At 44.0% G+C, this 27675-nt stretch overlaps 1 protein-coding gene and 1 long non-coding RNA gene across 9 annotated transcripts in view; one reads left to right on the forward strand and one right to left on the reverse strand.

Moving 5' to 3' along the window:
- Positions 1-27675, reverse strand: part of LOC109456102 (uncharacterized) — a 51888-nt gene that overhangs the window by 19630 nt on the left and 4583 nt on the right. For 2 of the 5 annotated variants that reach the window (XR_012495518.2, XR_012495515.2), the window contains exons 3-4: positions 9722-10713; positions 7483-7635 (exon numbers count right to left, since the gene is read on the reverse strand). This is a non-coding gene — a long non-coding RNA (uncharacterized LOC109456102). Of the gene's footprint in view, positions 1-7482; positions 7636-7986; positions 10714-27675 lie in introns of those variants that run through there. The other 3 variants (XR_002138809.3, XR_012495517.2, XR_012495516.2) reach the window with 3 other exon arrangements.
- Positions 9825-27299, forward strand: ERLIN2 (ER lipid raft associated 2). Of its 4 annotated transcripts, none has more exons than XM_019748141.3 (12): positions 9825-9946; positions 11200-11321; positions 13011-13092; positions 14101-14147; positions 15846-15907; positions 16057-16182; positions 19355-19428; positions 19586-19644; positions 20190-20281; positions 21171-21260; positions 22950-23029; positions 23426-27299. In XM_019748141.3, the coding sequence occupies exons 1-12, from the start codon at positions 9833-9835 to the stop codon at positions 23624-23626; spliced, it is 1149 nt and encodes a 382-aa protein (XP_019603700.3). In that variant the 5' UTR covers positions 9825-9832; the 3' UTR covers positions 23627-27299. The 4 variants fall into 4 exon arrangements, with proteins under 4 accessions (XP_019603700.3, XP_019603703.1, XP_019603701.1 ...); XM_019748144.3 differs by lacking the exon at positions 9825-9946 and adding an exon at positions 10145-10283; XM_019748142.3 differs by lacking the exon at positions 9825-9946 and adding an exon at positions 10442-10574.

A 27675-nucleotide genomic window follows, 5' to 3' on the forward strand; every position in this document is an offset into this window, starting at 1 on the left:
CCCACCCACCCTGAACACCTCTCCACACACAAAACGCCACTGGTAGGGATGAGGCTGACAATACAAGTGCCTGGGAAAGGACATGGGGCTGACATTCAGAGGAGGACATAATGGATTGAGACGAAAACTTTTCCTGAGTGCAAGACCAAAGGGTAAGGGGTGGGAAGAGTAGGAAAAGGAACATAAAGGGAAATATGTTGGCACTTAGCGGGCTGAAGGAGGGAAAGAAGGGAGTGCCAGGGAATGAGGGGGAGGGTGTGGAAAGACGAGGCTGGATGGCTGATGACAAGCTTCCCCAACTCCACAAGCTTGCCAAGACCCAGCCCTAGATCCCAGGGGGTCACATGAGGGCCGACCTCTGAGGCCACCTCCTTTCACCTCCTCACTCCCCAGTCTGTGTGCAGGAATCGAGGTCTGCCAGGCGCTGGCCAACCTGTGGCCTCTCCAAGATGAAACCAGCCCCTTGGAAAGTCAATGGGGAAGAGACCAGCCCCCAGCAGTGATCCCCATATATACCAAGAGGTAACTTGAAACCCCAGAGCTGGGCTAGGGGAGGAGGGAAGGGTAGAGGGGGATGAGGTTTTTCCACTTCCATTCGCAACTGTCAGGCGGGTGATTAATGACCAACAGGTTTGGAATCGCCTTTATTGCCAGATCAGTATTGTTGCCCGTGACAGCTAATGAGGTTGGACAGGCTTCTCCACACTGAGCTTTATGGGGCCGGCTCCCTCCCCTGCAGAGCTCACAAGCCCTGCCAGCTTTTGTGCACAGGAATGTTCCAGCCCCACCCCCACCCTCCCCCCTTCGTTCCTCCAACATACCTCCCCCACAACGCACTGAACCACCATCTCACCCAGATTCTGCCCCATCCACAAAGGAAGCTGAGTGGCAGGGGTTTCTGATCCCCAGTCTGCTCCGAGAGACCCATCTGTTATACCCACACCCAGTTCCCCACCCCTGCTGGAGCTTGAACATTATGGCCCTGGGGTTTCAGACAAGGGGAAGACACTTCTGTGTGCTTGCCCCGGACAGTCTGACCAGCAACCTTAACAAGCCATTCCATAGTCAACTGTAAAAGTCAAGAAGCATTTTACACACTTACCACTTCAATCCAGCAAATGTGTTGAGGGCGTGAGGGTGGAGGAGTGAAAGAATTTAAAGAGTGAAAGAAAGGCGGTTTAATAACTGTTAATAATGATTTTTAACCAACTACCTTGAGTCTAGTACACATAAGCCAGGTTTCGGTGCAGAAATCAACTTGGTCCAAGGTCTCAGGGTAAGGAAATACTGGCTTTGTTTTCTGCTCTCTTACAAATAATCTTTACCTTTGTGCTAGCTCACATCTTGATACGGTTAAGCACGTGTTTGCCTGGGGTTTAATATTTGAAGGAGTTGGAGCAATGTAATAAGCAAACAGCTTAAAAGGCCCAGAAAGACCCCCTCAGCTTAAAAATCTATTACTTTTCAATGTGATATAAATGTATTTTGCTTCTGCTCAGAGCAATTTCCTAGTTTACTCTTATTAAACCAGGAGACGGCTTAGCAGAGTTCTTGATTTATGAAACACATACTAGATTCATTAAAACCTTAAAAGATTTAATACATTTTATCAGGACATTAAATCTGTGCAGGCTTTTTAAATCAAATACCTGCCATATTTCATCCCCCACACCCTGCACACTTCCTAAAGAACAGTAAAATGTGGACTGACAAACATTACGGGTGTCTCAGGCCTGATTTCTCAGTGGCGTTCAAGTCCTCCCCTCTAGGATTTACAGCCGGGCCTCTCCCGAGTCTGATCTTCTGAAGAACAAGTAATTTCCCTCTTTGGTATTCGGGTCAGTAGGATGAGCCGAAATCTACATTCCAAACATACACATAAATGCTTCTACCTTTCCCATCCCATAGCCAGTGGTTTTTAATTGCCATAGGTTCTCCAGGAATTCATCCAGCAATACTGCCCCTCGTCTTCCATCGTCCTCCAGAACTCCTCTACCTCCGTACACCCACACTCATAGTCTTGCCCTCCATTCTCTACAACCCTGACTCTCTCTGCCCATACAGAGCTACACTGATGTAACATCTGTCATACTTTGGGACGCCTGCAAATCTTGCTTTCTCATTCCCAATCCTTGCTTTTTAAGTCTTGCTATACAACAGTGATTCTCAGCTGAGGGCAGTTTTGTCACACACACACACACACACCTTCCCGGGGGCATTGGCAATGTCTAGAGACATATTTGGTTGTCAAAATTGAGGATATGTAGGAAGCCAGGGTGGGGATGGGGTTGCTACTGGCAGCTAGGGATAGAGGCCAGAGATGTTGCTAAACATCCTACAGTACACAGGGCAGCTTTCCCCCAGCCCGACACACACACACACACACACACACACACACACACACACACACACACAGAGTATTATCCAACCTAAAATATTAATAGTGGAAATACTAATAGTGAGAAACCCTGCTACAGAACCTTAACAGATTCAAGTGGTCTCCCCCACTCTTCCTCTACGCTTTCATCACTTAGGATTTGCCTTATAGCTAGTAGATATTCAATTTATTGAACTAAATTTCTGTCCTGACACATTGACATTTTCCAAACTCACAAATTCACAAATCAGCGGGCAGTACATCATTATAGCTCCTTGGGGGAAGACTGGGTAGTCAGGGAGAAATATCGGACTGACAATCAGATGATCTGCCCATGACCTTGAAGAAGTGACTTACTCCTCTAACCTGCATGTTCTTATTTGTAAAATGGGATTATAGTGAAACTATCCTCATGGACTATTATGAAGATGAAATGAGCTAATATAACTGAAAGCACATTTGACATCCTAAAGGGTCATGTGATGTTTATTATTTTATTTAACAAGCACTTACTGAGTACCAATTATGTCCTAGGAATTATGTTAGACCCTACAGGGTGGTGGTGGGAGACACAAAGATGAATAAAATGAAGGCCCCACCCTCTAGGAGCTACATTCTTCTAAGAAGTACTGACAAATAACCAGACTATTTCAGTATATTCAAGTGCCATACAAGAAGAATGCACAGAATGCTGTGAAAACACAGAGAAAAAGTATTTAAAGGGGTCTTAACGGATGAGTAAGAATTGCTCTAGTAACACACACAAAAAAACAACAGTATAATACCATAAAAGCTGGAGGTGTACTTAGGAGATCACATCTTAAAGATCTTGTATGACAAGATAAGAGATTTGAAGTTTTTTCTGTAGGGAACCTATTATTGGGTTTTTAACCAGAAAATCACATGGGCACAGTGTGGAAGATGCACTGATTTATAAACTACAAGTTGGAGTAAGAAGGTCACTAACATTAGATTCTAATGAGAATCCATGTGAAAAATGAAAAAGCCCTGAACTGGGACAACGTGCAGAGAGGAGGGTCCAGGGTCAAAGAATAACTTAGAACCACACAACTAAATGATAGGGCAGATTATCATAGAAGCCGAATGTCTGGCTTGGATGGTTGAGTGCATGGAGAGGACGTTAATGGGAGAAGTATGTTTGAGGGGGTACTGTGAGTTCACTTGAATCATGACTGGCTTGTCCCCATCCAACATCCAAAGAGAGGGAATTCTGGTCTGGCTATTGCTATGCATTTGGAAGAGTCGTCAACAACCACATAATTAGAATATTGAGAGTACAAGAGACCTTCCAGAAAGAGAAGGGAGAGAGAACAGCAGGTCATAGCGTTCTGCGGAACAGGTGAGGATGAGCTCAGGACGGAGACTACAAAGGGAACACTGAGACAAGTAGGAGGAAAACCAGGCGTGACAGGGCATTCACAGACGCCAGGGTAGGGCGGTTTAGCATTAAGGGGTCGGTCAACAGTACCAAGTGCAGCAAAGAAAGGGACTGAAGGACTGAAAATAAGGGGATGGAAATTGAGGAAGTAAAGACAAAACGGTAGGGAACTTTCAAGAAAGGAAGGAGACAAAGCAGGTGAGAACTAGAAGCTTACACACAGGATCAACAGAGTGGCTTTGAAAGGAGTGGGCTGGAGGGAGCCTTGTACGAGATTTAGAGTCAGGAGATAATTAAAGGCTCTAGGTCCCTGAGGAGAGAGGAAGAATGAGACTAAGAATATAGTTGGAAAAAGACTGGCCTAGAATGGAAAGTGGGTTCCCTATCCTCTGAGACTCACATACCAAATACATAGGGTATTTCTTTACGACAAAAAAGGAGTCTAGTAATGATATAGAGATGTATACATAATTATGTGCAGACAAAGTGCTATACAATTTTTTTTTCACTTCTTAATATTATTATGCATTCAAATATGTTAAAAGAATGGTCATCCCAGGCAAAACAGGCCAGGCCACACCTCCAACTGTCAAGCCTCTTGGCACAGTCTCCCAAGGTAGCAGGCTGCTTTCTCATCGTTCCCCAAATGTACTGTGGACCTTGACCAAGTCCTCTCTCTGGAAACTTCTTCCCCTTTGCTCTGTTTCTCCATGAGTGAAATAAATGGGTTGCATTAAAATCATAGGCAGCAATGTATATGTCCATCAACAGATGAACAGGTAAACAAATTGTTGTATAGTTGTACAATGGAATGTTACACAGCAATAAAAAGGAATGAACTGTTGATACACTCAACATGAATGAACCTCCAAATAACTAGCAGCTGGAAAAAAAAAAAGCCAGACAGCCTCCCCTACAAAAAAGGTATATACTGTATGACTCCATTTGCATAAAATTCTACAAAATGCAAACTAATCTATAGTGACAAGCACATCAGTTGTTGCTTGGAAATGAGGAGACGGACCATGAATGAGGGGATGAACCATGGAGAGGAGTAGGAGGGAGAGATTACAAAGGGGCATGAGGAAATATGGGGGTATGATGCATGTATTCATTATCTTGATTGTGGTCCTAGTTTCAGGTGTATATATATATATATGTGTGTGTGTGTGTGTGTGTGTGTGTCAAAACTTATCAAATTGTACACTTTATATGCACTTTATTGTATGTCAATTATACCTCAAGGCTGCGAAAACATAATCACAAAACGACTAGCTGACTTCCAACTAACATCCAACTCCATTTTTTTTCATGATTCCTCTTTGATCCCTTTATGGAACTCTCTTGAAGAAACATCATTAGCCCCAAGCAAATATCCTTTTGTTGTTTGAAGGCACCAATTCTGATTTTTCCAACTGAAAGTAAGAGGGCAAAGTTCTAAGTAACCCTCTTAATAATGCAGGATATAACGTACTTCTTCACTCCTCTTCTCCCAACGTCATCAAAATCCTACTAGGATTAAGTGTCCTAAAGGATGACCTCTATTCATTGTGTAGGGCATAAAGTAAAGAAGAAAAATCAAATCTTGTGATATAAATGAACTGAAGCTGAACATTTAAAGAATTGCCTAGTTCCTTTGGTGCTAACCCAGTTATTAATAAAAAGGGCTCTAATTGTGAAAGAAGGGGTCTCTTCTCTCTTTGGAGTGGCACTCTCACCAACAATTAGCTTGTTGGAGGACTAAACAGCAGCAATCCAGAGACAGGGAGATGTGGATGGCTGTGGCAGGAATATTTTTTTAATCCTGCTTCAATCTATAACTGTAAAATGAACTGGCCCAATTTAAAGTTTCACAATTTCTGACCACTGGTCTACATTCCTAAAAGGTTACATGTAAAATAAATGCCATAAGTGTGTGTGTGTGTGTGTGTGTGTGTGTGTGTGTGTGTGTAAATTGAATCACTGTTTCCTAATTCCTTTACTATAATGAAAAAATGGACTTAGGGTCATATGAATTCTGCCTTTACAATTTACAAGCTTTGTGATCTTGGACAACCCTTAACTTCTCTAATCTTCAACTTCCTCCTCTAAAATGAAGTTGAACTCAAAGGGCTGACCAGAAGATTGTGTAAAATGAGAAAGGCATAGGGCCTGGTACATAGACAGCACTCAATAATACTTTATGAAATCTGTATTGTAGATATCTATTGAAGTATAATTTCAGAGTCTCTTATCTCTTCTTTTGATAAGCCTCCATTTGCCTACTACCCAATACCACGTAACTTTAAGTTTATCCTTCTCTCACCTTCTGTCACATTAATAATCTGAATCCACAAACAGGTAAGAGCACATTCAGGGAATCTGCTATTTAAACCAGCAACAGCTAATACATTGAACACTTAAAATGTGCCAAACATTATATGTGCTTTTCTTGATCAGTCATTTAAACCTCACAACAGTCCTATAGGGTTCATACTATTGTTATTAACCCCATTCTACATATGCAGAAACCAAGGCACATATAGATTAAGTCATTTTCCCAAGGTCACGCAGCTAATAAAGAATGGGGGGAGGCATGATTTAAACCCAGGCAGTCTGACTGTGGAATATCTATGCTTAGCCACGATAGTGTAAGTTTTGTAAGACTGGATTTTTAAACACTGTTGTTAAACAAACTTTGGATACTGAGTCAAAACAATCAGAGGTCTCTTAAGAAAGGGATTTTCAGACAGAAGAGACCCAAGATGGCAGAGTAGATAAACACCGTGCCTGCTTCCTTCCATGAACACATTAAAATTACAACTAGAGCTGGCCCGGTGGCGCAGGTGGTTGAAGCGCTGTGCTCCTAACACCAAGGTTGCCAGTTGGATTCCCACATGGGCCAGTGAGCTGTGCCCTCTACAGCTAAGATTTTGAACAACGGCTCTCCCTAGAGCTGGGCTGCCGTGAGCAGCCGGAGGTCGGCGTAAGCTGCCGCGGGGCTACCGTGTGCCTACATGAGTGGCCGACAGCCACTGTATGCTGCTGTGGGCTGCTGTGTGCCACCGCAGGCTGCTGAGTGATGCCACTGGCTACCATTTGCCTCCGTGAGCAGCCGGTGGCCAGTGTGAGTGGCCGGCAGCCAGCGTGAATGGCCAGCAACCAGCAAGAGCTGCCGTCAGCTGCTGTGAGCGGCCGACCAATGACCGGCAAACGACTGCCTCAGCCGGTGGGGAGCGCAAGGCTCATAATACCAGCATGGGCCAGGGAGTTGTGCCCTACACAACTAGACTGAGAAACAACGGCTTGAAGCGGAGTCAGGGGCAGAAGAAGGGTGAGAAAATTACACCTAAATTAGAGAACAATCAACCTGGAGAACCATTTGAAGTCAACCTAAACAGTTCTACAACTAAGGATATAAAGAAGCTGCATCGAGACTGGTAGGCAGAGCAGAGACTCGAAATGGCTGGCCCAAACCTCCCTGTGGTGAATGAAAATTGGCAGGGATATCTCAGCCGCGGAGGTTCCCCCCAGAGGAGCAAAGGACCTCAGCCCCATTCCAGGGTCCCCAGACTGAGTACTGGTACCGGGAAGAGGAGCCCCATAACATCTGGCTGTGAAAAAACAGTGGGGCTTCCCACCACCCAGGTGGGATGGAAGGCTGCAGGAAACCCAGATGTCCTCTTAAACGGCCCACACACAGACTCATTTACTCACAGGCACTCACCTTGGTCTCCTGCGGAGGGACGGTGACTCAGGGCATCAGAGGGGAGCAGACTGAGATGTGTGGCTGTGAGGCAAGGGCTGGAGGACTGTTGCCATTTTCCCCGTGTGGAGTTATTCTCCCTTGCAGCTGGCAGGCAGGCAGGCACCATCTTTCCTGTGTTGAGCCCACCCCCATATGGCCAAACCTGAATCTGATTGGTTGGTGAGCTCTGCTCACTCCACCCTGCTGACTCACAGGGGCCCCACCCCACCCAATGCCCCCAATCCGAGGCACTTTCTCTGCAAGCAGCCAGCCCCCTCTCATCCCTCTCCCACCCCCACATTGCACTCTTTCTTGGAAAACTATTACAGTCCACAGGCCCCAGGCGGACAGCAACTGGCCTCGCTGTGCTCTAAGACTTTTGCTGAGTAGCTCCAGGCTCAGCACTGGCACCAAACCAGAATTTACACTAACCTGGTGATTACAAATGTTCCCACCTAGTGACACCCTGAGACCCTGACTCACCCAACTCGCATACCACATGAGGCTTTATCAGTAGCTAAACCTTAAGGGAACTGGCAATTGGCAGCAGGCCTCAGGGTGTCCTGGCTTTTTGCGGCGCTACTCCAGGCCTGGTACTGGTGGCAGCCATCCTCGGTTTGAAGCATGGCCTCCCACAAGTAAATCCTGGTTTAGCACAGGCATCAAAAAACCAGGGATCACTTTGGAGCTCCTACTAGGTAGTCCCCAGCTAGTCACAGACAGTGGGTGACGTGGGCCTGCACCAGAGCCCCTCACAAGAGGCCCCAGAACCAACATACTTGGAGGTTGGCTTCAGACCACATCAGAGCACTGCACAATTAGCCCCACAAGCAACATACACAATTTACTGAAGTCCACCCCCTGCCTCTAGGCAGGAACACAACTAAACAATTAGACCTGGTACAAAGCCTCCTGAGAATAAAATCTCACAACTTCCTCTCACAGTTCATTCCCAAGTTTAATAGTCAGGAAATTATTAAATTATAACTAATTTAAACCCTTTACGCTTCAGGCTAAGCCTCATTTCTTGGGGTGATAAACCCCAGTGTTTCCATTTCTCTTACTCATTCACTCAACTATAAGACAAACATTTATTAAGCACGCCCAGCTGAGTTGTATCACTGAACAAGTTCTGATAGGATCAATCAGGAGATTGGCTAACTGGTGGTTTGAAGGGGTCTTGCAGTAACAGGGTGGGGAGAGTTCTCAGAAGCCACACTTGTGGGGAGAGGAGAGGCCATATATGTTGAAACTTCCCAACACAAACTCACCCAGAACAAACCCAGGGTGAATCCTAAGAGAATCCCAAGCAACCACGCCTGGGAAACCTACACTTTCCTTTGTCCTGTGCCCTAAATCTAACAAACACCACCAACTTGCCATCGCCCTGTGTAAAAGCTTTTCATTTACTGAAGGCTATAATTAAGTGGACTCTTTCTCTTCTACAAACAAAATAATTTCAGTGGCTGAATTTAAAGTGCTCCAATGATACTGCTGAACGGTGAAGGCTGTGGACACGAGGCCCTTAGACAAGGAGACACAAAGCCTGGGTCCTGGTCCTGGTCCTGGTTCCTCTGTGCCTTCCGTCTGTTTTTACTGAGCACCTAAGCACCCCAGATGCTGAAGGGAAGGCGCAGTCCCTGCCCTCAGGGAACTAAGTCTAGCCAGGGGACAACGAAGTGCACAAGCCCCTGTGATCTGTGACAGGAGTTGCAAAGGCAGTTAAGCTCCTAACGTTAAGGAAGCGCCAAGGAAGCTTTCATCCACTGTTACCCTCGCACCCCACTAAATTTAGATTTTGTCCACTGAAATTGGAATAATTCCGTCATAATCTACTTTATGATGCTATAGGGACCTCAAAGGCCAAAGCTCCTAGAAAAGCATAAAGGACAGTTCAAAGTAAGAACTGTTGATTAGCGACTAATGGTGCTAAAACGCACATTTAAAAGATGTGTTTTGATTCAATGGTGCTACAGAAAAAGCAGCGAGCAGAGGACTAGAGCAGTTGCAAATCGCTGGTACCTGCTCCGGAAAAAAACAAAACAACAGGCTGCATCCAATGTGGAGGGGAATCTGGAGCAATCTCTAAAGTCAAAACCCCGGAAAGTGGCACGGTCAGCAACCGCGGCCACTCGCGTCCTCCCGGAGGTCACTCCCCAGGCGCTCCGCACCACCCCCACCCCTGAAATCCTAGACCCGGGAACCCGACCGTCCGGACCTTGTCACGGGCGCTCCCTGGCGGCCATCCTCGGACACTGACCTTTCGGAGCGCGGGGGCGGGGCTGACGAATTAGGGAGAGAAGGGGGTGTGGCCCCCTCGCGTGAACTAATGGCGTCATCGAAAGCGACGGGCCCGGAAGGAAGTAGCGGGCTGAGGGGTGTGGCGGTTTCTGCGGTTGCACGGGGTTTCGGACGAGTACGGAGCGCCTGCAGGGACAGCCTGGTACGCGTCCCCCGCCCCTTAGTGCGCGCACTGGGCCTAGTTGCGGCTCCGGGCCACCGCTGATCAGCGATTCTCCCGGGTCCCCGCCCCAGCATCCTCTTCTCCTTCTGGAGCGGGAAAGCAACCCCTCTCTGTCCCTTCCCTTCGCCGCAAACCCCCAGGCGGGACCGATCGGAGGCTCTCGGAGCCCCAGCTCCTACCCAGGGCGCTTGGGACTCGCGACCTTCTCTCGGGACAGGGCAGGGAAGGGACCTGAGGTGGAGCGGGGATGACCTCGGGAGGGAAGGACATTTGCCCAAAGGACGCAGCTGCAAATCGGTAGCTGGAGGCCTCCACGGTAAAAGAAGCGCCTCCAAGATGTCTGCGCCCGACTTCTGTTAGACCCAGGAGGCAGAATCCACGCCCTGCCGCGTGTTGGCCTGGGCACGCCTGTAAACGTTGCTGTCAGTTACCCTAGTTTTTCCAGATCATTCAGTGTTCAGGAAATGAGCCTCTGGATGCCAACTGTTTCGCATCCTGGTGCCCGAACGCATTTGGACCCAGGAGTCCCGAGTCTTCCTTGCCTGGGGAACTTCCTTTTCCTCTAACCATGGGCTTGGGGCCCTGTCAGGTGCAAAGTACCAGCCAGGTATGTGGGAGGGAGTGTGGCTTCAGGCTCGTTCAAAGCCCTCTTCCGTTCAGGGCCAAAGCAATAACTGGAAGTTGAATGGAAGGCCAGAAAATCCCACCTTGAAACTGCTCGCATGCTGTCTCTGTCGCTCCAGCGTCTGAAAGGAGTAAATAATGGTTTCCTTTGAAGTGGCAGGCAATTAGGACTGGGAGGCTCTGACCAGAATTACATGCCACAACTGCCTGTCATTTGACTTCCCCTGTAATTTGGGCCAACATACTGCAGCTGCCTCTCTTCTCTTTTACTAGTATGAGTGGCTCCAGTGACAGCACATTGGGGTTCACAGGAAGAGAAGGCTGTGTTCTGAATGCTGCCCAGTTGGCACTGGTTCTCCCTTGGGCCACAGTTGTATCCAGAACCACTGCTGCTTCAATGAGGCAGGAAATAGAACTCCACAGTTAAGGAATGGGAATGCTGACTGGGAGCAAGGGTGAAGAGAGTTGTAGATCTAGCCTGGTGTTCATACTACTACAGGCTAATTGTGGACCACTTGCAGGGGACTCAGCTTGGTGAGGTACTCTCACTCTCGTAGTTTGTCTCCTACATGGCATAGCATACATGTTTCCCGTATCTTTTTCCCTAGGATAAAGGGTCACTGATGGCTCAGTTGGGAGCAGTTGTGGCTGTGGCTGCCAGTTTCTTTTGTGCATCTCTCTTCTCAGCTGTGCACAAGATAGAAGAGGGACATATTGGGGTATACTACAGGTAAGGCAGACACGGGCAGAAGCTTGCAACTTCCTGTGAAACGACTCTCCTAATCTCTGTCGAGCAGATTCTGCTGAATATTTATGTTTATATTTTGTTGAATATGGGCGTCTTTCAGATTGAGCTTTTGTGTTAGTGACCATGGGGAGGGGAATACAGATGTGTGTGTATACATATATATACAAACATATACATACACATACATAAATGTAAATATAAAATTTAGTAGTCTAAGTCGATGCTATGGATGGTAATTAATAAATGTACGCGTATATAGAGATTTAGAGATAAAACCTAAAGAAAAACAGTGCACATCATCTCTGAAACATTGTTTTTCCTCTAGGTATCATGGTGCCACAAGGTTACCTCTGATGAGTACCAGTTCTTGATGGCAACTTGAGACAATAGTCTGCTCTACAAATTTAGACCTACTCTTTAAAATTAACATTAGGAAAAATGAAAGAGCCTGAAGGTTGATTTATATCAATCAAGGCAAGCTCTAGAATAGCGGTTCTTACAATAAAGGAGCCCATTATGTCACTTTTATTGCTCTCTTTAAAAAAAAGAAAATGTATCTTTATAATGTAAAGCAAAGAAGCACTTACAAATCTTGGGTTACTTTCCTCTTAGTAGCCTCCATAACCAACTTTTTGCTTTAAGTTTTTATGACCTCTTCTTATATGTGCCCTGTGATACTTATTTCTGATTGCCTCTGGCAAGTTCTAAAAGTCTGATTGGGTTTCCCGCTCCCCTTTAATTATTTCTTGCTACCATCTGCTTATAAGTCCCCATAAAAGGCTTTTAATATTATTATCATTTACGTATAACTTGATTAGAAAAGTAACTCTACTGCCAAAAATATATATATATTAAAATGATTTGTAAAGTGTACTTAAACTTATTCTTTTGGGGCAGCGGGATGGCTCATTGGTTAGAGTATGAGCTCTGACTAACAGGGTTGCCAATTCAATTCCCACATGGGCCAGTGAGCTGCACCCTCCACAACTAGATTGAAGACAACGAGCTGCAACTGAGCTTCTGGAGGGGCAGCCGGATGCTCAGTTGGTTAAAGCTCGAGCTCTCAACAACAAGGTTGCCGGTTCAATTCCCGCATGGGATGGTGGGCTGTGACCCCTGCAACTAAAGATTGAAAAGGGCAACTGGACTTGGAACTGAGCTGCGCCCTCCACAACTAGATTGAAGGACAACGACTTGGAGCTGATGGGTCCTGGAGAAACACACTGTTCTCCAATATTTCCCAATAAAATTTTTTTAAAAATTATTCTTTTGGTTGTTGATGTCACTGGACTCCAACATTAGTACAGTTCATTAATAACAGTATTACCATATTTAACTGCCCAAATGGATTGCCACAAGCTCAGTGGATATGACAAAGTAAAACAGACTTCCTCTCAGTATAGACAGATTCTGCTGTTTTTATTCCACTTAGCCTGTGTGCCTATTTTTCTCATAGTAAAAGCATGAATAATGGTTTTGTGTTTTACCACTAGGCTTCCTAGAATATTAGGCTCTAGCTGGGAGGAAGAAAGGGATCTGTCAACTTGGCTCTGGCACTTGTCATTCTATATTAAACATTTATGGGGCTGAAGGGAAAGTTGGCCCAAGCAGTATTAATGTAATAGGTACCTCTTGCTAAACTGAACCTGCCTCTGTCTTCCTCCTCTGCAGAGGTGGTGCCCTGCTGACTTCCACCAGCGGCCCTGGTTTCCATCTCATGCTTCCTTTCATCACATCATATAAGTCTGTGCAGGTACACTTGGCTTGTGTGGCTCAATGATTACAGATTGTGGGTGTTAATTACTGTATGATTTGGAATTATTTAGCCATTGGATGAGTATAATGCCTTGTCAAGGAATCATTTAATAATATGTTATCTGTATATAAAAAGTGAGGCTTCATGGGTCATTTATTCTGGAGCTTTACTTGATTGTTGAAATAGCTGAATGAGGTCCTTGCCTTGGCCCATCAGCCCCAGCTGGGAATTATTTCTTCACTTCAAAGCCAAAGAAGAATCCATTCTGAATGTATAGAAGGAAAAGTAGGGTGTGTGTGTGTGTGTGTGTGTGTGTGTGTGTGTGTGTGTGTGTTAAATTACAGGCTGACAAAATAAATGGAAATAAAACATGATAATTTTGCTGGTTCTTATTTGAACTTCAGAGATGTCAACATAATTTTTTTGTGTGGAGAGGGGAGAAGTTAAACTTGGTGAAGGGAAACGAGTAGGATTAATTATGCCAGATCTAAAGCCTAGCTAAGGTAGACTAGCCATCTTTGAAGTATGTCCAATATCCTAGGATACCTCATCAGCATTTTCCTTGTAAGTTTCTTCTGTCATATACTCTGCTTTATGGTTTTCAAAGTACGTTCATGCACAGTATCTCATTTGAGTCTCAGTAATCCTGAGAATGGGCTGGGCAGGTTGTATAGGCTGAGATAGGTTAAGCAAAGAATCTGCTATTTCAGGGCCAGTAAATGGAAGAGGTCTTAGGACTCCTAGTCCAGGGTCTTTTTTTCACTAAACCATTATTACCCAGCTCGTTCATATAGTGGTTCACTTACAACGAAGCTGAGTGGGTACCTTTGCTTGGTTAGTCTCATACTCTGTAAGTCAGGAGGATTTGATGGGGTATTCATGTTTAACAAAAACAAAGCTCAACCCAAATAAGTATTCAAGGACAAGACCATTTGGGATTCTGCAAATAAGTTACTTTGTTTGTCACTGCCCATCTTACAGCATTTTTGTCGCTTCTATTTCCAGACAACACTGCAAACAGATGAGGTGAAGAATGTACCTTGTGGAACCAGGTAAGGTGCCTGGAATAAGGCTGTTAAGCCCAAATAATAGAAAGGGCTATCTGGCTGGCTGCAGTAAGAGACGGTGAAAAGAGAGGCAACGCTTCTTGGTTGTACCAATTTCCCGCCCCCTAGTCCCGTTTTCTAGTTTGACTTGGTGTGGAGTGCAGTAGAGAAAATGACAGAAGGTAGACAGGTCGGGAGGGCCTGGAATGCCAGATAAGAAGTTTGGACTTTTCCTGTTCGAGTGAGGATCCTCTAAAGGCTTTTCACAGATAAATAAATGACTTGATAGAGGAAGATAACTTTAGCATAACTAACTATGGAGAATGTCTTAATGGTGGGGGAGGGCTTAGGGGCAAGAAATCCAAAGATGACACCACTATAGTGGTCTGGCTGAAAAGGAAAGGTCTACACTGGGTTAGAGTAACACAGTAAACAACACTGCAAGGAAGCATTCGGACAGATCGCAAACTGGGATGTCCCACAGGAGAACTGGGCTGATCTCAGCACGAAGTTGTATTTGGAGGAGTATTGGGTTGAAAAGGAAACTGAGCCCTGATTGGAACCTGCTCCAAAACTAACAGCTATAAAAGACATGATGGAACACTGTTAGTCAGCTAGGGCTGCCATAACAGAGTACCACAGACTGGGGGGCTTAAACAACAGAAATTTATTTTCTCACAGTTATAGAAGCTCAAAGTCTAAGATCGAGGTGCCAGCAGGACTGGTTTCTGGTGAAGCCTCTCTTCCTGGCTTGCAAATGGCTACCTAGCTGTGTTCTCACATGGCCTTCCCTGTGTACATGCACAAGGAGAACGAGATCTCGGGGGTCTTTCCTTTCTTCCTGTCCCAGTCCAGTGGGATCAGGGCCCCACCCTCATGACCTCATTTAACATTAATTAGCTCCTTAAAGGCCCTGTCTCCAAATATAGTCACATTGGGGGTTAGAGTTTCAACGTACAGATTTTGGAGGGCACGCAACTCAGTACATAATAGGAATCATTGGGGAAATTTGAATGACGGGGCATTAGATAATGTTAAGGAATTATTGCTGATTTTCTTAGGTTTGGGAATGGTTTTTTGATTATGTAGGAGAAAGTCATTATTCTTTGGTGATGCTTGCTTAAGTGTTAAGGGGTAAAGTATCACGACTTTGAAATGTTCAGGAAAAAAAAAGTAGATCAATAAGGTAAAATGTTAACAATTGTTAAATTTCGGTGTTGGTATATGGATGTTAGTTCTATTCTTTCAATTTTTCTGAATGTTTGAAACTTTTTTATGATGAATATTTAGAGGAAAAGGGAAGTGCTGAACTAAAGTGGTGGTGAAGACAAAATGAGGAAGAGTCACCATAGATTCCAGTGGCCTTTTAAGTTCTGAGAACTCCTCGACTTTAGTCTTTTCCCCTCAATTGATTGCTTTAATCAAATGGCATTGTGGATTCAAAAAATGTGAACTATTTTCTTACTAGCATCTCAAAAGTTTCGCTTTTTTCTTGGCAGAATTACTTTTTGGAGGTGTGATTTCTCAGGGGATTGTATTCTTCCTATAAGCTCTGAAGATCTCCTACTAGGAGATCTGACATGCCTTCTGACCTCCCATGATTTTTCCTTTTCTGCTAAGTCCCAATCTTATGCCATCACCTAGGAAACTGCACTCTATTCCAGAGCTTATTCGTCACTTCTTTGTCCATTCTTCCTCTAATAGTGGTGGCGTGATGATCTACTTTGACAGAATTGAAGTGGTGAACTTCCTGGTCCCAAACGCAGGTACGTGTTTCCAATTTCCCCTCAGTGCCAGCTTGCTTTCCCCAGCATGCCACCCTAGTATCAGTCGCAGTCCCGCAGGAAGGGAGAACTGCTGTCTGAGAAAGGTCTGAGTCCTGCCTTTTCTTCTGAAATCTCTCCTTGCCTCCCAGTGTATGACATAGTGAAGAACTACACCGCTGACTATGACAAGGCCCTCATCTTCAACAAGATTCACCATGAACTGAACCAGTTCTGCAGTGTGCATACGCTTCAAGAGGTCTACATAGAGCTCTTCGGTAAGAAAGTCTCTCGTCATCGCAGCCTGCCTTAGCAGCCCTGCTTCCCCCGCTGCCCACTGCTGACCCCCAGAGTAGGATGGGTATTGATGGACAGCAGGTGTTAAAGGCCCCAGTGCTCAGGAACTGGTCACAAAGGGCATTCCTGCAAAATGCTTTTGACAGTCAAAGATCGTGGGAACGGTGGAGCTTTGGGCACAGGAATAGCAGTGACCACAAGACTCACTCTGGCCTGGATTAGAGGACTGGAACGGAAATGTATTTCCATGGTCCCTAAGACATCCTTCCGTAATGAAGACAAGCTCAGTTCTAGAAGAACCTTAGAGACCATCCCGCCCAGCGTCCTCAGTGTAAGACAAGGGTGCAAAGACAGAAAGTCATAGAACTAGTTGGTAGCAGCGGAAGCTGGAACCTCCCTCTCCTGGCTCTCACATTGTATGCTTTCACCACATCACACTGCATGAGGGGCACCCAGGAAAGGGTGATGAGAATGGTACAGTTCATATTTAATTCTAGAAGTGAGACAAGGACCATAGCTACTTATAGTTCCTAGAACCTTTGTGGTGTGTGTTTGTTTGTTGGTTTGTTTACCCTATACCTATAGAAAGGAATAGGAAAAAGCTTAAAACAAAAGGGAACCATGTGCTTAAGTAGACACTTTTTGTCCTGTTTTCCTGGTCAAAGTAAACATAGCCTGACTTCAGCAGCAAAGGAAGGAAGCATTTCAGTAAATGTTAAAGCTCTTTTGTGGTAAAATGTTCTATTTAAACTTACTGCTAGAAGTTTTCCAGTAGCTAGTGCTAAAAGTAAATGGATTTTTCAACCCACAGTACAACTGTTCCTGATACTAGGACTAGACAATGATTCCCCCCCTCTCCACCCCCCAGAATCTTCATAAAAAGGACTCTGAGAACATTTTTTAGAAGGAGAAATCATTGATGGTGCCAATGACCTTTATTAAGCAAACAGCCTTTGCACTGTGTTTCAGATTTAGGAAATCACCACAATCACTTTTAATTTTTCTGCAGTAGAAAATGAATCTAAATTCACTCTACAGGGTTTAGATACTTTTATTGGGTTTGGATTCAGTGTGCTTTTGGTAAATTTCTTTTTACCAAAAGAAAATTTTGGTAAATTTGCTATTGATTTTTTTTTTTTACCTCAAACAGATAGAATTTTATAATTCTAAACCAATCTAGCCATTGGTTTAGAACTTGTGCCATTATAAACATTTCAAAGCATTTGAAACAACAAAAGACAAAGTATCTCTAATTTCCATGAAGAAGAAATTAAAATGTGTAATTGCTTTGCATTAGAAAACGTCTTATTGTCTTAGAGATAAACTTGGTAGCTTAGTAAAGTATAGCTTCCTGTACAGAAGAACTGGGAAAATGTATTTGCTTTGAAATTTTTTTATTTTTAAAGTTTATTCTTGCCAGGAAGCATTGTTTTGCTTAAAAGATATTTGCATCTGTAAAGGAGATGCTCAAGTGCCTAATCCTAGTCTTTAAACGTCAGAGGTTTTTTCTCTAGTTCCCTCCTCTCAGGGAATTCTCTCACTGCACAGTTCCTATCACTGCTGGCATCTGATGCATCTCATCTCTGATGCATCCTCTTTGGCCATTTTATAAAATAGTATCTAATACTTGTTCAGAAGTTTATCTAAAGAACCTCTTTGTATATACTTAGTAATATTATTTAATCAGCATTTATCAGCATAACTATAACATACAAACAACTTATTACTAGTATTACTTTGGTAAGAAACCACCTTGCAAAATATTTCTTCCAAATTTTCCTAGAAAGTTACTAGCCCACGGCCTCAGGTTTCCACCTTCACTCAGATATAATTTGGTCTGATAAATAACTGTTATTACTAACTTACAGGCCATCTCACTGAAAGTTTGATGGGTATCCTATTTACATTAGAAAATATGAAATGTAATGTTTATGTCTAACTGTCAAATTGTTAGACCCATAGCAGGTGCAAGGTACTGACTTAATGGGCATTTTTCCCTCACTACTGAGAAGCTTGTGAGAGTATATCCAATACATAGAAACATTAAAATCCCTTGCGTACTGATATGACAGTTGAAGAAAGCACTGTTTTAAACCCTAATGATCAAAGCATAATAACTAAATAAGTTCATTACTGTGGCTGCTAACTAGCCTGAGCAAATCTCTGAGATGCCATGGGTGCCAGTTTGGGCATCTATAAAGGCAGGAGTTTGACGTGCTATTCCTCAGAGGCTCCTGTTTGGGCACAGGTGACCAAGAATGGTCACTTAAAAGCAGATGGCAGCTGACAGCAAGGGAGGTGATTGAGTTTAGATGTCCCAGCCTCTGAGTGTTTTTCTTGGTGTCCTTTTAGGGTCTTACTGAAGATCTCATAGGCAGGGGGCAGAGCAGAGAAGGCCTAGGCCAGAGAAGGCAGCCTGCTGCTGCTGTCCTGGGATCACAGCTAGAAGGAAGTCAGTTATAGCTCTTCCTACAGTCGTCCATGAAACGACTCACATGTGAATTCCAGACAAAGGAATCAGGACCAAAGCAAACAACACATCAAAAGGCTTGGGCTCGTTTCCAGAACTGTAAATTTTTATTTTCCCCTTGTGTTATTTGATGGAGTTCCTAATGGAAATAGTCTTCCTTGGGGCTTTCCTTGACATCCGAATCTGTTTTTCTTTCAGAAACTTCTAAAATTACTAGATTTAATGTGCTCGGCCATTTTCAAAATACCTAACATAGCCATTTCACCTTCCTCCTTTATGAAAACTGGTGCCTGCCTTCTCTTTTGCCCCTGTTTTCTGGGGAAAGGCTGCCGCCTGACTCAAGAAATGTGCTAGAACTGTTTGTTCTTTTTCTTTTTAAAGCTTATTCCCTTTTGGGCAAGGTTAGTATTTTCAACAACCTAGGTGATTCTACCTTGAGACCACAAGAAAAGGATATTCTCACATCTAGCCTATGTCAAGGGACTGCATAGCCCTGTTGCTCCGAAAGTCTTGCCGGGAATCTTTAGATTTCTGGGCTCTGATAAGCACTTTACCTTGGGAAGACCTTTTGCCTGTCAGATGCATTCTTGAGCTGGTGTTTTAGCTTGTACTTTGCCCCTATGCTCCCCGCCACCCTGCCCAGAAAATGTGATGTCTCCTTTTCCTGTCTTTCTTGATTCCAGATCAGATTGATGAAAATCTCAAACTGGCTTTGCAACAGGACCTGACCTCCATGGCCCCTGGGCTTGTCATCCAAGTAAGCATTGCCACCGTGGGAGCGTCCCCTGAGGGAGGTGCTACCCCTTTTCCAAGGGCTGTCCTTTCTGCGCAGGAAGATCTAGGACCAATAGGAGCTGCTTAGGTCCCTCACCACCTTCACCTTCCCATCAGGTGCTATTTTTATCCTTCTCCAGGCTGTGCGGGTGACTAAGCCAAATATACCTGAGACAATCCGCAGAAATTATGAGTTGATGTGAGTATACCCTCTGCCTAAAGTGTAACCACCACTCTCTCCCACCTCATCCCATCCCAGAGTTAACTGAAGCTGTGCCAGGCTTTTATTCCCCTTCTTGAGTATTTGTCACAGCCCATTGCACTGTAGGATGGAGCAGGCGTGTCAGGACAATCACCTGGGCTCTGTAACTATGATGGAGAGCCACTGAGAAGCCTTTTTGAGCAGTGATGCTTTTAAAAGGGCCAGGGGGCCTTGTTTGTGCTTCATGGCTCGTGCCAAAGAAGATAGGAGGGAAGTACGATTAAGTGAGCAGGCAAGTGCATTTTACTAAAGTAAATTATGCTTTATTTCCCACAAATGGTTATTCTGGAGAAAGAGAGCCATGTTACTGCCTGCAACAGATCCGCTTTTACCTGGGACGTTGAACAGCCTTCCAGGAAAGAGTAAGAAATCAGAGTTTGCCTCTCCTCAACAGAAGAGTTTGGCTTCTCCAGGGGACAGTGACGTGCCTCAGAAACTTTTCCATAGCGGCCTCACAATTGCATCCTTTTTTCTCCCTTCAGGGAAAGCGAGAAGACAAAGCTTCTCATTGCAGCCCAGAAACAGAAAGTGGTGGAGAAGGAAGCTGAGACAGAGCGGAAGAAGGCCCTCATTGGTCTGAATGTGGTTCTCTGATCCCCTTTTTGGGACAGAAGGGCTGGGGATGGTGGGAGGATGGTGGGAAGATTCCAGGAAGCCTCAGGCAGGGTTAGACCACATGGTTTTCCAAACCCTTACTACGCATAGGAGTGGCATTCATCCTCCTGGAAGCAAGGCTGAAATTGTCGGATCACGTCCAGGGGCAATGAGTTTTGAGTTTCCACATACCTCTTAAATGAAAGGAGCCCTTCCTGTTAATTCGTAGTTCATAATGATAATGCCTAACGCTTATTGAGCACTTACTGCGAGCCATGTACTTTTCTAAGCACTTACCATGTGAATTCTCTCACTCCTCACAACCAGCACGTGAGGGAGGCCCTATCTTTAACCTCACTTTGTGAGCTGAAGCACAGAGGTTAAATAACGTGCCCAAAGCCATATGGCAAGTAAGTGGCAGAGCTGTGGTTGAAAGCCAAGAACTCTGCTCCAGAACCTGGGTTCTTAACCCCTACACTAGACTATTAGCAACAAACCAGACTCCTTCCTAAAGCAAAGTGGCAGGAAGAAACTTTTAGAGAGTCCCTATTCCTTACAATATTCCTTTGGGAGAATACCCTTGTGATTTAGGAGAGGTTAAGGCTTGTTCCTTGCTTTCATCAGAAAAACGACTCCCTCCATTGCCCCCACATCTCCCCACTTGCTGTCCTGCATGGACGTCATGGTTTGTACTCACTGGTACACTCCATCTCTGCCCGTGAGTGCCTGTCAGGGTACCTCCTGGGGCCAGTGGCTCTCCATCTGAGCTTTCGCACACTCATGCATCAGGGACTCAGATGACAGGTGAAACTGAGTCAAACTCTGAAAATACCAGAGCTCTAAGCCTTTTCTCAACTTCAATAACATAGAGGCAGAAAAAGTGGCTCAGGTTGCAGAAATCACCTATGGACAGAAGGTGATGGAAAAGGAAACTGAGAAGAAGATTTCAGAAATTGAAGGTGAGCAGAAGTGAAATCAATGCCTGACTTTTCCTCAGACCCCACTTTGTGGCAAAGGGGTGGGAGACTCATTTCTTTGCTCTTTAATCTCTGTTCTAAGATGTCATGATTTCCTTGGAACATCACTTTTTCTCTGTGCTTTGACTTTGACGGAGACTTCGCCCAGGCTAGCATTATAAGTTGTCCACTTCAGAGGATATTCATTCGTTCAACAAATGTTAGTTGCGTGCCATTAGGCACTCTTACATTAGGCATAAGAAAAAGGGAAATCACAGAGTCCCTGCTGTTTTGGAGCTCATATGTTTTGGAGTCTGGCATTGGAAGTAAACTAAGAAGCTAGGCCAAAACAGCAGCTCTCTCCCTCGTGCCTTACCTACCCCCTCCTCAGAAGTCAGTGAGCACCATAGCTCTCAGGGTCCCTGTAGGTAGTAAGCCAGGTGTAAAGAAACCTTTACAGCACCAACAATGTTGGAGCTGGAGAGAAGTGTCCCTTTGCTGGCTTTTCTGAATATCGTTCCCCTTCAGTTCCCTGCCCCTCAGCCCTCACCTCGTTCCCACCACCCACCTTTTCCTTCACATGGTGTCTTATATCAAGCAAATTCTATGACAAAAAGGGACCCCAAAGCCCAGCTTCAAGTTACAAAATGTGTGTCCAATTACACTCATTATGGGGCATGTCAGGCTTTGCAGGGGCCCATGGAGAGGCCAGTTAGGGTTTTGCAGATCAGCAGCTCCTCATTAGGGAGCTCTTAGCAAAACAACACGTATTTACTTCTTATAAATACATGTCATCAGGTGCTAAGGCCAGTTAAGTCAGCCAGACTATAGGCTCCTTCCCCCACGGTCATACCGAGGGTGTGCGGTGAGAACCCACCCACAGACTGACCTTTCTTCCCAGACTTTTTGCTACAAATATTATTCACATGAAGCTGGCTTCATTCCCAAGGCAAGGAAGTAAATATCAAAAATTTTGCATTAACTTGACAGAAAGCTAGTCTCAGCAGATCGTGAAAGTATATTGCTTGCATAGTGGAAGTTTAAATAGGTCTTAATCCAAACAGGTGCTAGTTAGTCTGGACCATGGCTTGTAATTCTCTTAGAGTCATGCCAGCATAACCGCTATTAATTAGAACCTTCTTGAAATGATAGATGGAAATAAAAGGGAAATTAAGTTAGAGAGGGGCTGAACTATTTTATGTCTATGGTATTCAGTTTGAGGGTGGATCCGCCTCTGGCTGTGTGCAGAGCCTTCTCTGGCATCTCTCTCTTGCTGTGTAGCCCCAAGGGGATGAGGTGAGAAGCTCTGAGACTGGAGGTTGAGGTCGAGTCCCTTCCCACACATGGGCTACAAAAGGAATATGCATGCAGACACGGCACGTGTCTCTGGGTGGCAGTGCTTGTCTCGATAATACTGTCAAAGAAGATGTGGGGCACAAAAACACACTTGCTCTTAACTAGTCCTCACCACAGGGAGAGGCTGTTGAAGCACTTTTTCATCTTTGCAGATTGTCACAACTTGTGAAACAGGAAAAAAATGCCTTTTTTCCCATTTCACAGATGAGGAAACCAAAGCACAGAGAAAAAAGAGCAGTCTCCCTAAGGTCACATAGGCAGTGGGGGGAAGTTACAGGGCCCAGACCCAGTCTTCTGGTAGCCTCTGCACTTCAGTCACTGCACTCTTCCCCTCAGATGCTGCGTTTCTGGCCCGAGAGAAGGCAAAGGCGGATGCTGAGTGCTACACTGCTATGAAAATGGCGGAAGCAAATAAGGTGAGGGCCTTGTGCCACCTGGTGAAGAGAAGGCACATTTGGATTTAGGCTGATACTGTGTGAGAACTGTGGTGCTGGATGCCCACCGCCACCCAAAGGCCTCCTGTGCCCTATGGGTCAGGGGCTTCCCTTTCCTTAGCAGTGCCTTGATAGAAGAGTGGCTTTTGTGTTAAACATGAAGACTCCTAACACTCTTGCAGCTCTGGCCTTGGAGATTTGAGATTACTTTCTCTTAAGAGAAGTGGTTACCCTGTTACTAATGTAACAGTGAGACCAGGAAAAGTAGAGAGGGCATATGTTTTTGACAGAGACCCTCCTTATGAAAAGTGAAGGGGTGCCGTCCAGAGTTTTCCCAATCTGGCTCCACCGAAGTCGTCTTTCCTTTTTTTTTAACAGCTGAAGCTGACCCCTGAATATCTGCAGCTGATGAAGTACAAGGCCATTGCTTCCAACAGCAAGATTTACTTTGGCAAAGACATCCCTAACATGTTCGTGGACTCGGCAGGCAATCTGGGCAAGCAGTTTGACGGGCTAGCTGACAAGCTGAGTTTTGGCTTAGAAGATGTGCCCTTGGAGGCAGACACTGAGGAGAACTGAAAAAAAATTTTATACAACCTCAGATGACATTTAAAGAGATCTTTATTTTTTAATGATGAACCAAGATCCCCTCCCTCCTACACTTCCTTCTTTGACTGTCTTCCACGTACTATGGTGAACCAAGAAGAAATGGACTTAAATTTATTCCCATGGGAAGGGGAGGGCAGGGATTGATGATTTGGGGTTTTATTCAGGTAAGTAGGTTATATGACTTGTGTTAAGATTTGTAAACCATGTGTTTGACCTTTGACCTCCAGGCACTAATTTTAGACCTTTGGAGCTGGCTTAATTAGGGTTGCTATCATTAAGGAGTGGGAGAAATAGAGGATGTTGCCTGTAGGTGATTTGATTTTCCTTATTTGGGAAAATGCGGTCTAGTTTTCTTGCCCCTGCCTCTGAGGTGGGAGATGCCTGTGGGTGAGGCTTACAACTGAGCAAATACGTGCTTGTAAGTTTGCCAGGAGAGCCGTGGGGAAACAGCTGCAGAATGTTTGGCTTTCCCGGCGTTTTTGTCAGTGCATACATGAGTTATTTTAGAGGCCTGCTTCTTGAGCCCTCGTAAGGAAGAACTGGTGCTACGTTTTGCAAGCTTTTCTACCCTTCTTCCCCTGGGGCTTAAAGTGGTGGTTCTGACTGCATTGCCAGAGTCAGGGTTTGGTCACCACCACACAATTCTTGTTAAAATTGTTCACCTATTCTGTGATTTGGTTGTTTTTTGTTTTTTGTTTCCTCTCCATCTGTTCGTTGGTTCCAGTCAGCATCAAGAAGACAGGAACAAACAACTCAAGTGTCTTAAATAGCTGCTGAAGTGGGATCATTATGTCTGTTAGCCACTCCAGTACCTGTTTGTTCCTTGAGATCAAGTGTCTTTTCATTGTGGAGATTCTACATTGAAGAGCTCCTCTGGAAGAGAAAGGAAGGTCATCCAAAAGATTTCCTAATCTTCATGCCTATGGCTTGTGCTGGAAATTTGTCTGTCAGTCAGAGAAGGGAGCCCCTTCTCTAAGTAGCACGTGTCTTTAAATCCAGGACTCCAGGCAGTGACATAGGAGTCAGACTACGTGTTCAATCTTCAGAGACAGCTGTTTCTGAGTTTATGACCACGTCCCTGGTTTGGAACGGCTGCGTCAAATTCTGTCCAGGTTTTCTTTTTCATTACTAATTAGGAAAAGTTTGAGTCACTCTGGGAGATTTGGGATAGGGGAGACCAAACACGAAAGAAAGATCTTCTTATATCCTGGAATTGGAGGTGAGGGTGGGGGATCCAGCCTGTACAGCCCATGAGTTACCATAGTTGTGTATCAAATTGTTAAGTGGAAGGCAGCTATCTGGAGTTAACTTGCAAGCATGTTGGTATTCTCCATGACAAGCTCTGGCTTAGGGTTTGGCCTTGTTATTAGCTGCCCCCGCCCCCCAAATATATTCCTGCTGTACCTCCTCTTCCCTCAGTGAAACTAAATGCAACTTCCTGCCACAGATCCCTACCTCATTTGTGGTCCCATTCCCAGACTTCTTTCTGATTTAACAAATGGCCCCAGAACTCAGGCCAGCTTGCTTCTAAGTAGCAAGTTTGGGGTCATTCAGCCTGCCTAGGAAGAAACAATGTTAACTCCTCTTAATTCAAATGTTGCCCTTTTCTGTTCTAATTCTTGGGATTAGAATTCTCAAATCACTGGGTCACACTTTGTGCAGGCAGCCAAGTGTCCCTGGGAGTGATTGATGGATTTGAAGATGCTCAGAAGTCCTTGCAGAAGGCAGTCAGTCTCCCAAGACCAACAGAGCATAGGGTATCCATTATTAAGATATACTGACCCTCCTCTCATTTTAATGCCATTAATCACCTGTTAGGAGCAACATGTCACATCCAAGACCCTGACTTACATATTTGTCTGCTCCCTCTACTCAGACTGACACCTGGGCCTCAGAAAACACTACGGTACTTCTCTACAATAGAATAAGGAGCAAGGAATAGCACATTTGCTCAGGTTCTTACCCTGCAAGTCTCTGTAACACTAACATCCTGTGATAGCTTGTCCCTTGCACTAAATACTCTGAGCACAGAAGAGCCTCCGCAAAGTCCTGCTGCACCTGCCCCTCCTGATGTTAACGTCGCTTCCTCTTTAAACAAAAAAATACAAAGCTGTAGTCCCCATTTGTTTAAATCCAATGGCTGTCTGTACCTGCCTGAATAGCAAGATCATGGAAGTCAGCTGTTTCCTTAGCATGAGACAACTAACCAATCTGTGTGTGTGTGACTTTGTTTCTTATACTAGAAAATCTGATCTTAACATCTGAATTCTAAACATAAAATGTGACAGCCTGCAATTTTGTAGGCAGTAAAGTCATGGCTGCTATTTATAAGTGGAACTTCTATCAAAATAAGTAACTGTTTATAAAATTCAGTTTTTGTAGGATTTCCCAAGGAAAAGTCACCTTGGTTGAATGTTTCTCACCCATTAAACTTTGCAGAAGTGATTCATATTCAGAACTGTTTTTAATCACTTTTTTATACAAGGACAGAATGTTTGCAAGGAAGCCAAAGTTTGTTAATAATTTTTATATAACTAAAATAAAATAAATTTGGAGAGATCTATAATCATTAAGCTGAGGGGAGGGGTGGAAATCACTAAAAGAAATTTAGCAATACAGCAGGTCCTCAAATAACATCATTTCATTCAACATAGTTTCGTCATAAGGTTGATAAGACGCTGTAGGATCTTAACTCTTGTTTATATCAGTTAGCCTACGGTAAACTTGGTTTCATTATATCTTTTCATTTAAAGTTGCAGAACCTTTCAACAATGTTAAGTGAGGACTTACTGAATTATTGATCCAAAAAAGTAGGTGTTTTATAAATGATCTGTTGCAATTTCTATGGGTCTATCTTTCAACACTAGTAAGTTTATCATTTATAAAGTGTACAATAGTGAAATCGTGAAAATAAGATCGTCATATTTACCAACTTATCTATTTAAGTTTGAGGGTAAAATGTTCAGATGCTCCTCAATATAGTGATCGTCTTGATAAACTCACTGTAAGTTGAAAATATCATTAAGTTGAAAATGTATTTATTACACTTAAACTACTGATCATTATAGCTTTGCATAGCATACCTTAAACGTGCTCAGAATACTTACATTAACCTACAGTTGGGCAAAATCATTTAACACAGCCTATTTTATAATAAAATGTTGAATATCTCATGTAATTTATTATGCATATCGCTTTCCCACCATCATAAAATCAAAAAATCATAAGTGAGGGACCATCTGTATCTTCTTCACTAGTGGCTACTCTGTGTCTGTGAACTTAACCATGAGTTCTTTAGTTCTATTCAGTAGGGATCTAGCTACTTTCTGTTGTTTGCTTATAAAAGAGGTAATAGCCAATCACTTTATATTTGTATTTCTGTTCCTTTTTATTTCTACTTTTGTGTAAGTTGGTGATTGAATAATCAAACTAATTCTACTTTCAAAGAGCCCTGAGGGCCTAATGAACCTCTTTGTAACTGAGAAATGGTTCTTGTTATATTAATCACTCTGTAAATGAATAATATGCTGGATTAATTGCCTTGGGTTCAGAGCTGGAGGAACTGTTTTGGATAACACTAAAGGTGTGAATTTATGTCTTAGTTTTATTTTCAGTCTTGCTAAATAAAATGTCTTTGTATTTACTTTTTTATTAAAGTGAAATTTAACAACAGCTGATATTAGAATAGGTGCTATAAAGAAATAAAAAAAAATCCCTGCCTAGTGAGTTAAGTACAAAATTGCCCTCAAAATATATTCAGATGAATATATATCCTCATTATCAATCAATGTAGAAACAATAAGCAACTAATTGTGAACATGGCATAATTCTTGGTAGGTGCTGCAGAGATTTATCGTTTTAAAGAATCCCTACACCACTGCAGTTCTGCTCCAAAGGGCAGAGATATCATCAGTTGACCCAAAATTCATTGTGATATCAATTCAGGGAGAAAGTCTCAGTCTCTACTCGGAAAAGATGCTCAAGTTTTTTAATGCTCCCAAACTTTATTGGTCTGAGAG

The sequence above is a fragment of the Rhinolophus sinicus genome, chromosome 16, assembly GCF_057876585.1.
Source record: "Rhinolophus sinicus isolate RSI-liver-muscle chromosome 16, RSI-T2T, whole genome shotgun sequence".
NCBI classification, from domain to species: Eukaryota; Metazoa; Chordata; class Mammalia; order Chiroptera; family Rhinolophidae; genus Rhinolophus; species Rhinolophus sinicus.

Excerpts from the sequence above, each read along its gene's own strand:
- ERLIN2 (XM_019748141.3), top strand. The coding sequence starts at position 9,833 with ATGGCGTCATCGAAAGCGACGGGCCCGGAAGGAAGTAGCGGGCTGAGG. Across the intron at positions 15,908-16,056 it reads CTTCCTGGTCCCAAACGCAG|TGTATGACATAGTGAAGAAC; the intron begins GTACGTGTTTCC and ends CTTGCCTCCCAG. Across the intron at positions 21,261-22,949 it reads GAAGATTTCAGAAATTGAAG|ATGCTGCGTTTCTGGCCCGA; the intron begins GTGAGCAGAAGT and ends TCTTCCCCTCAG.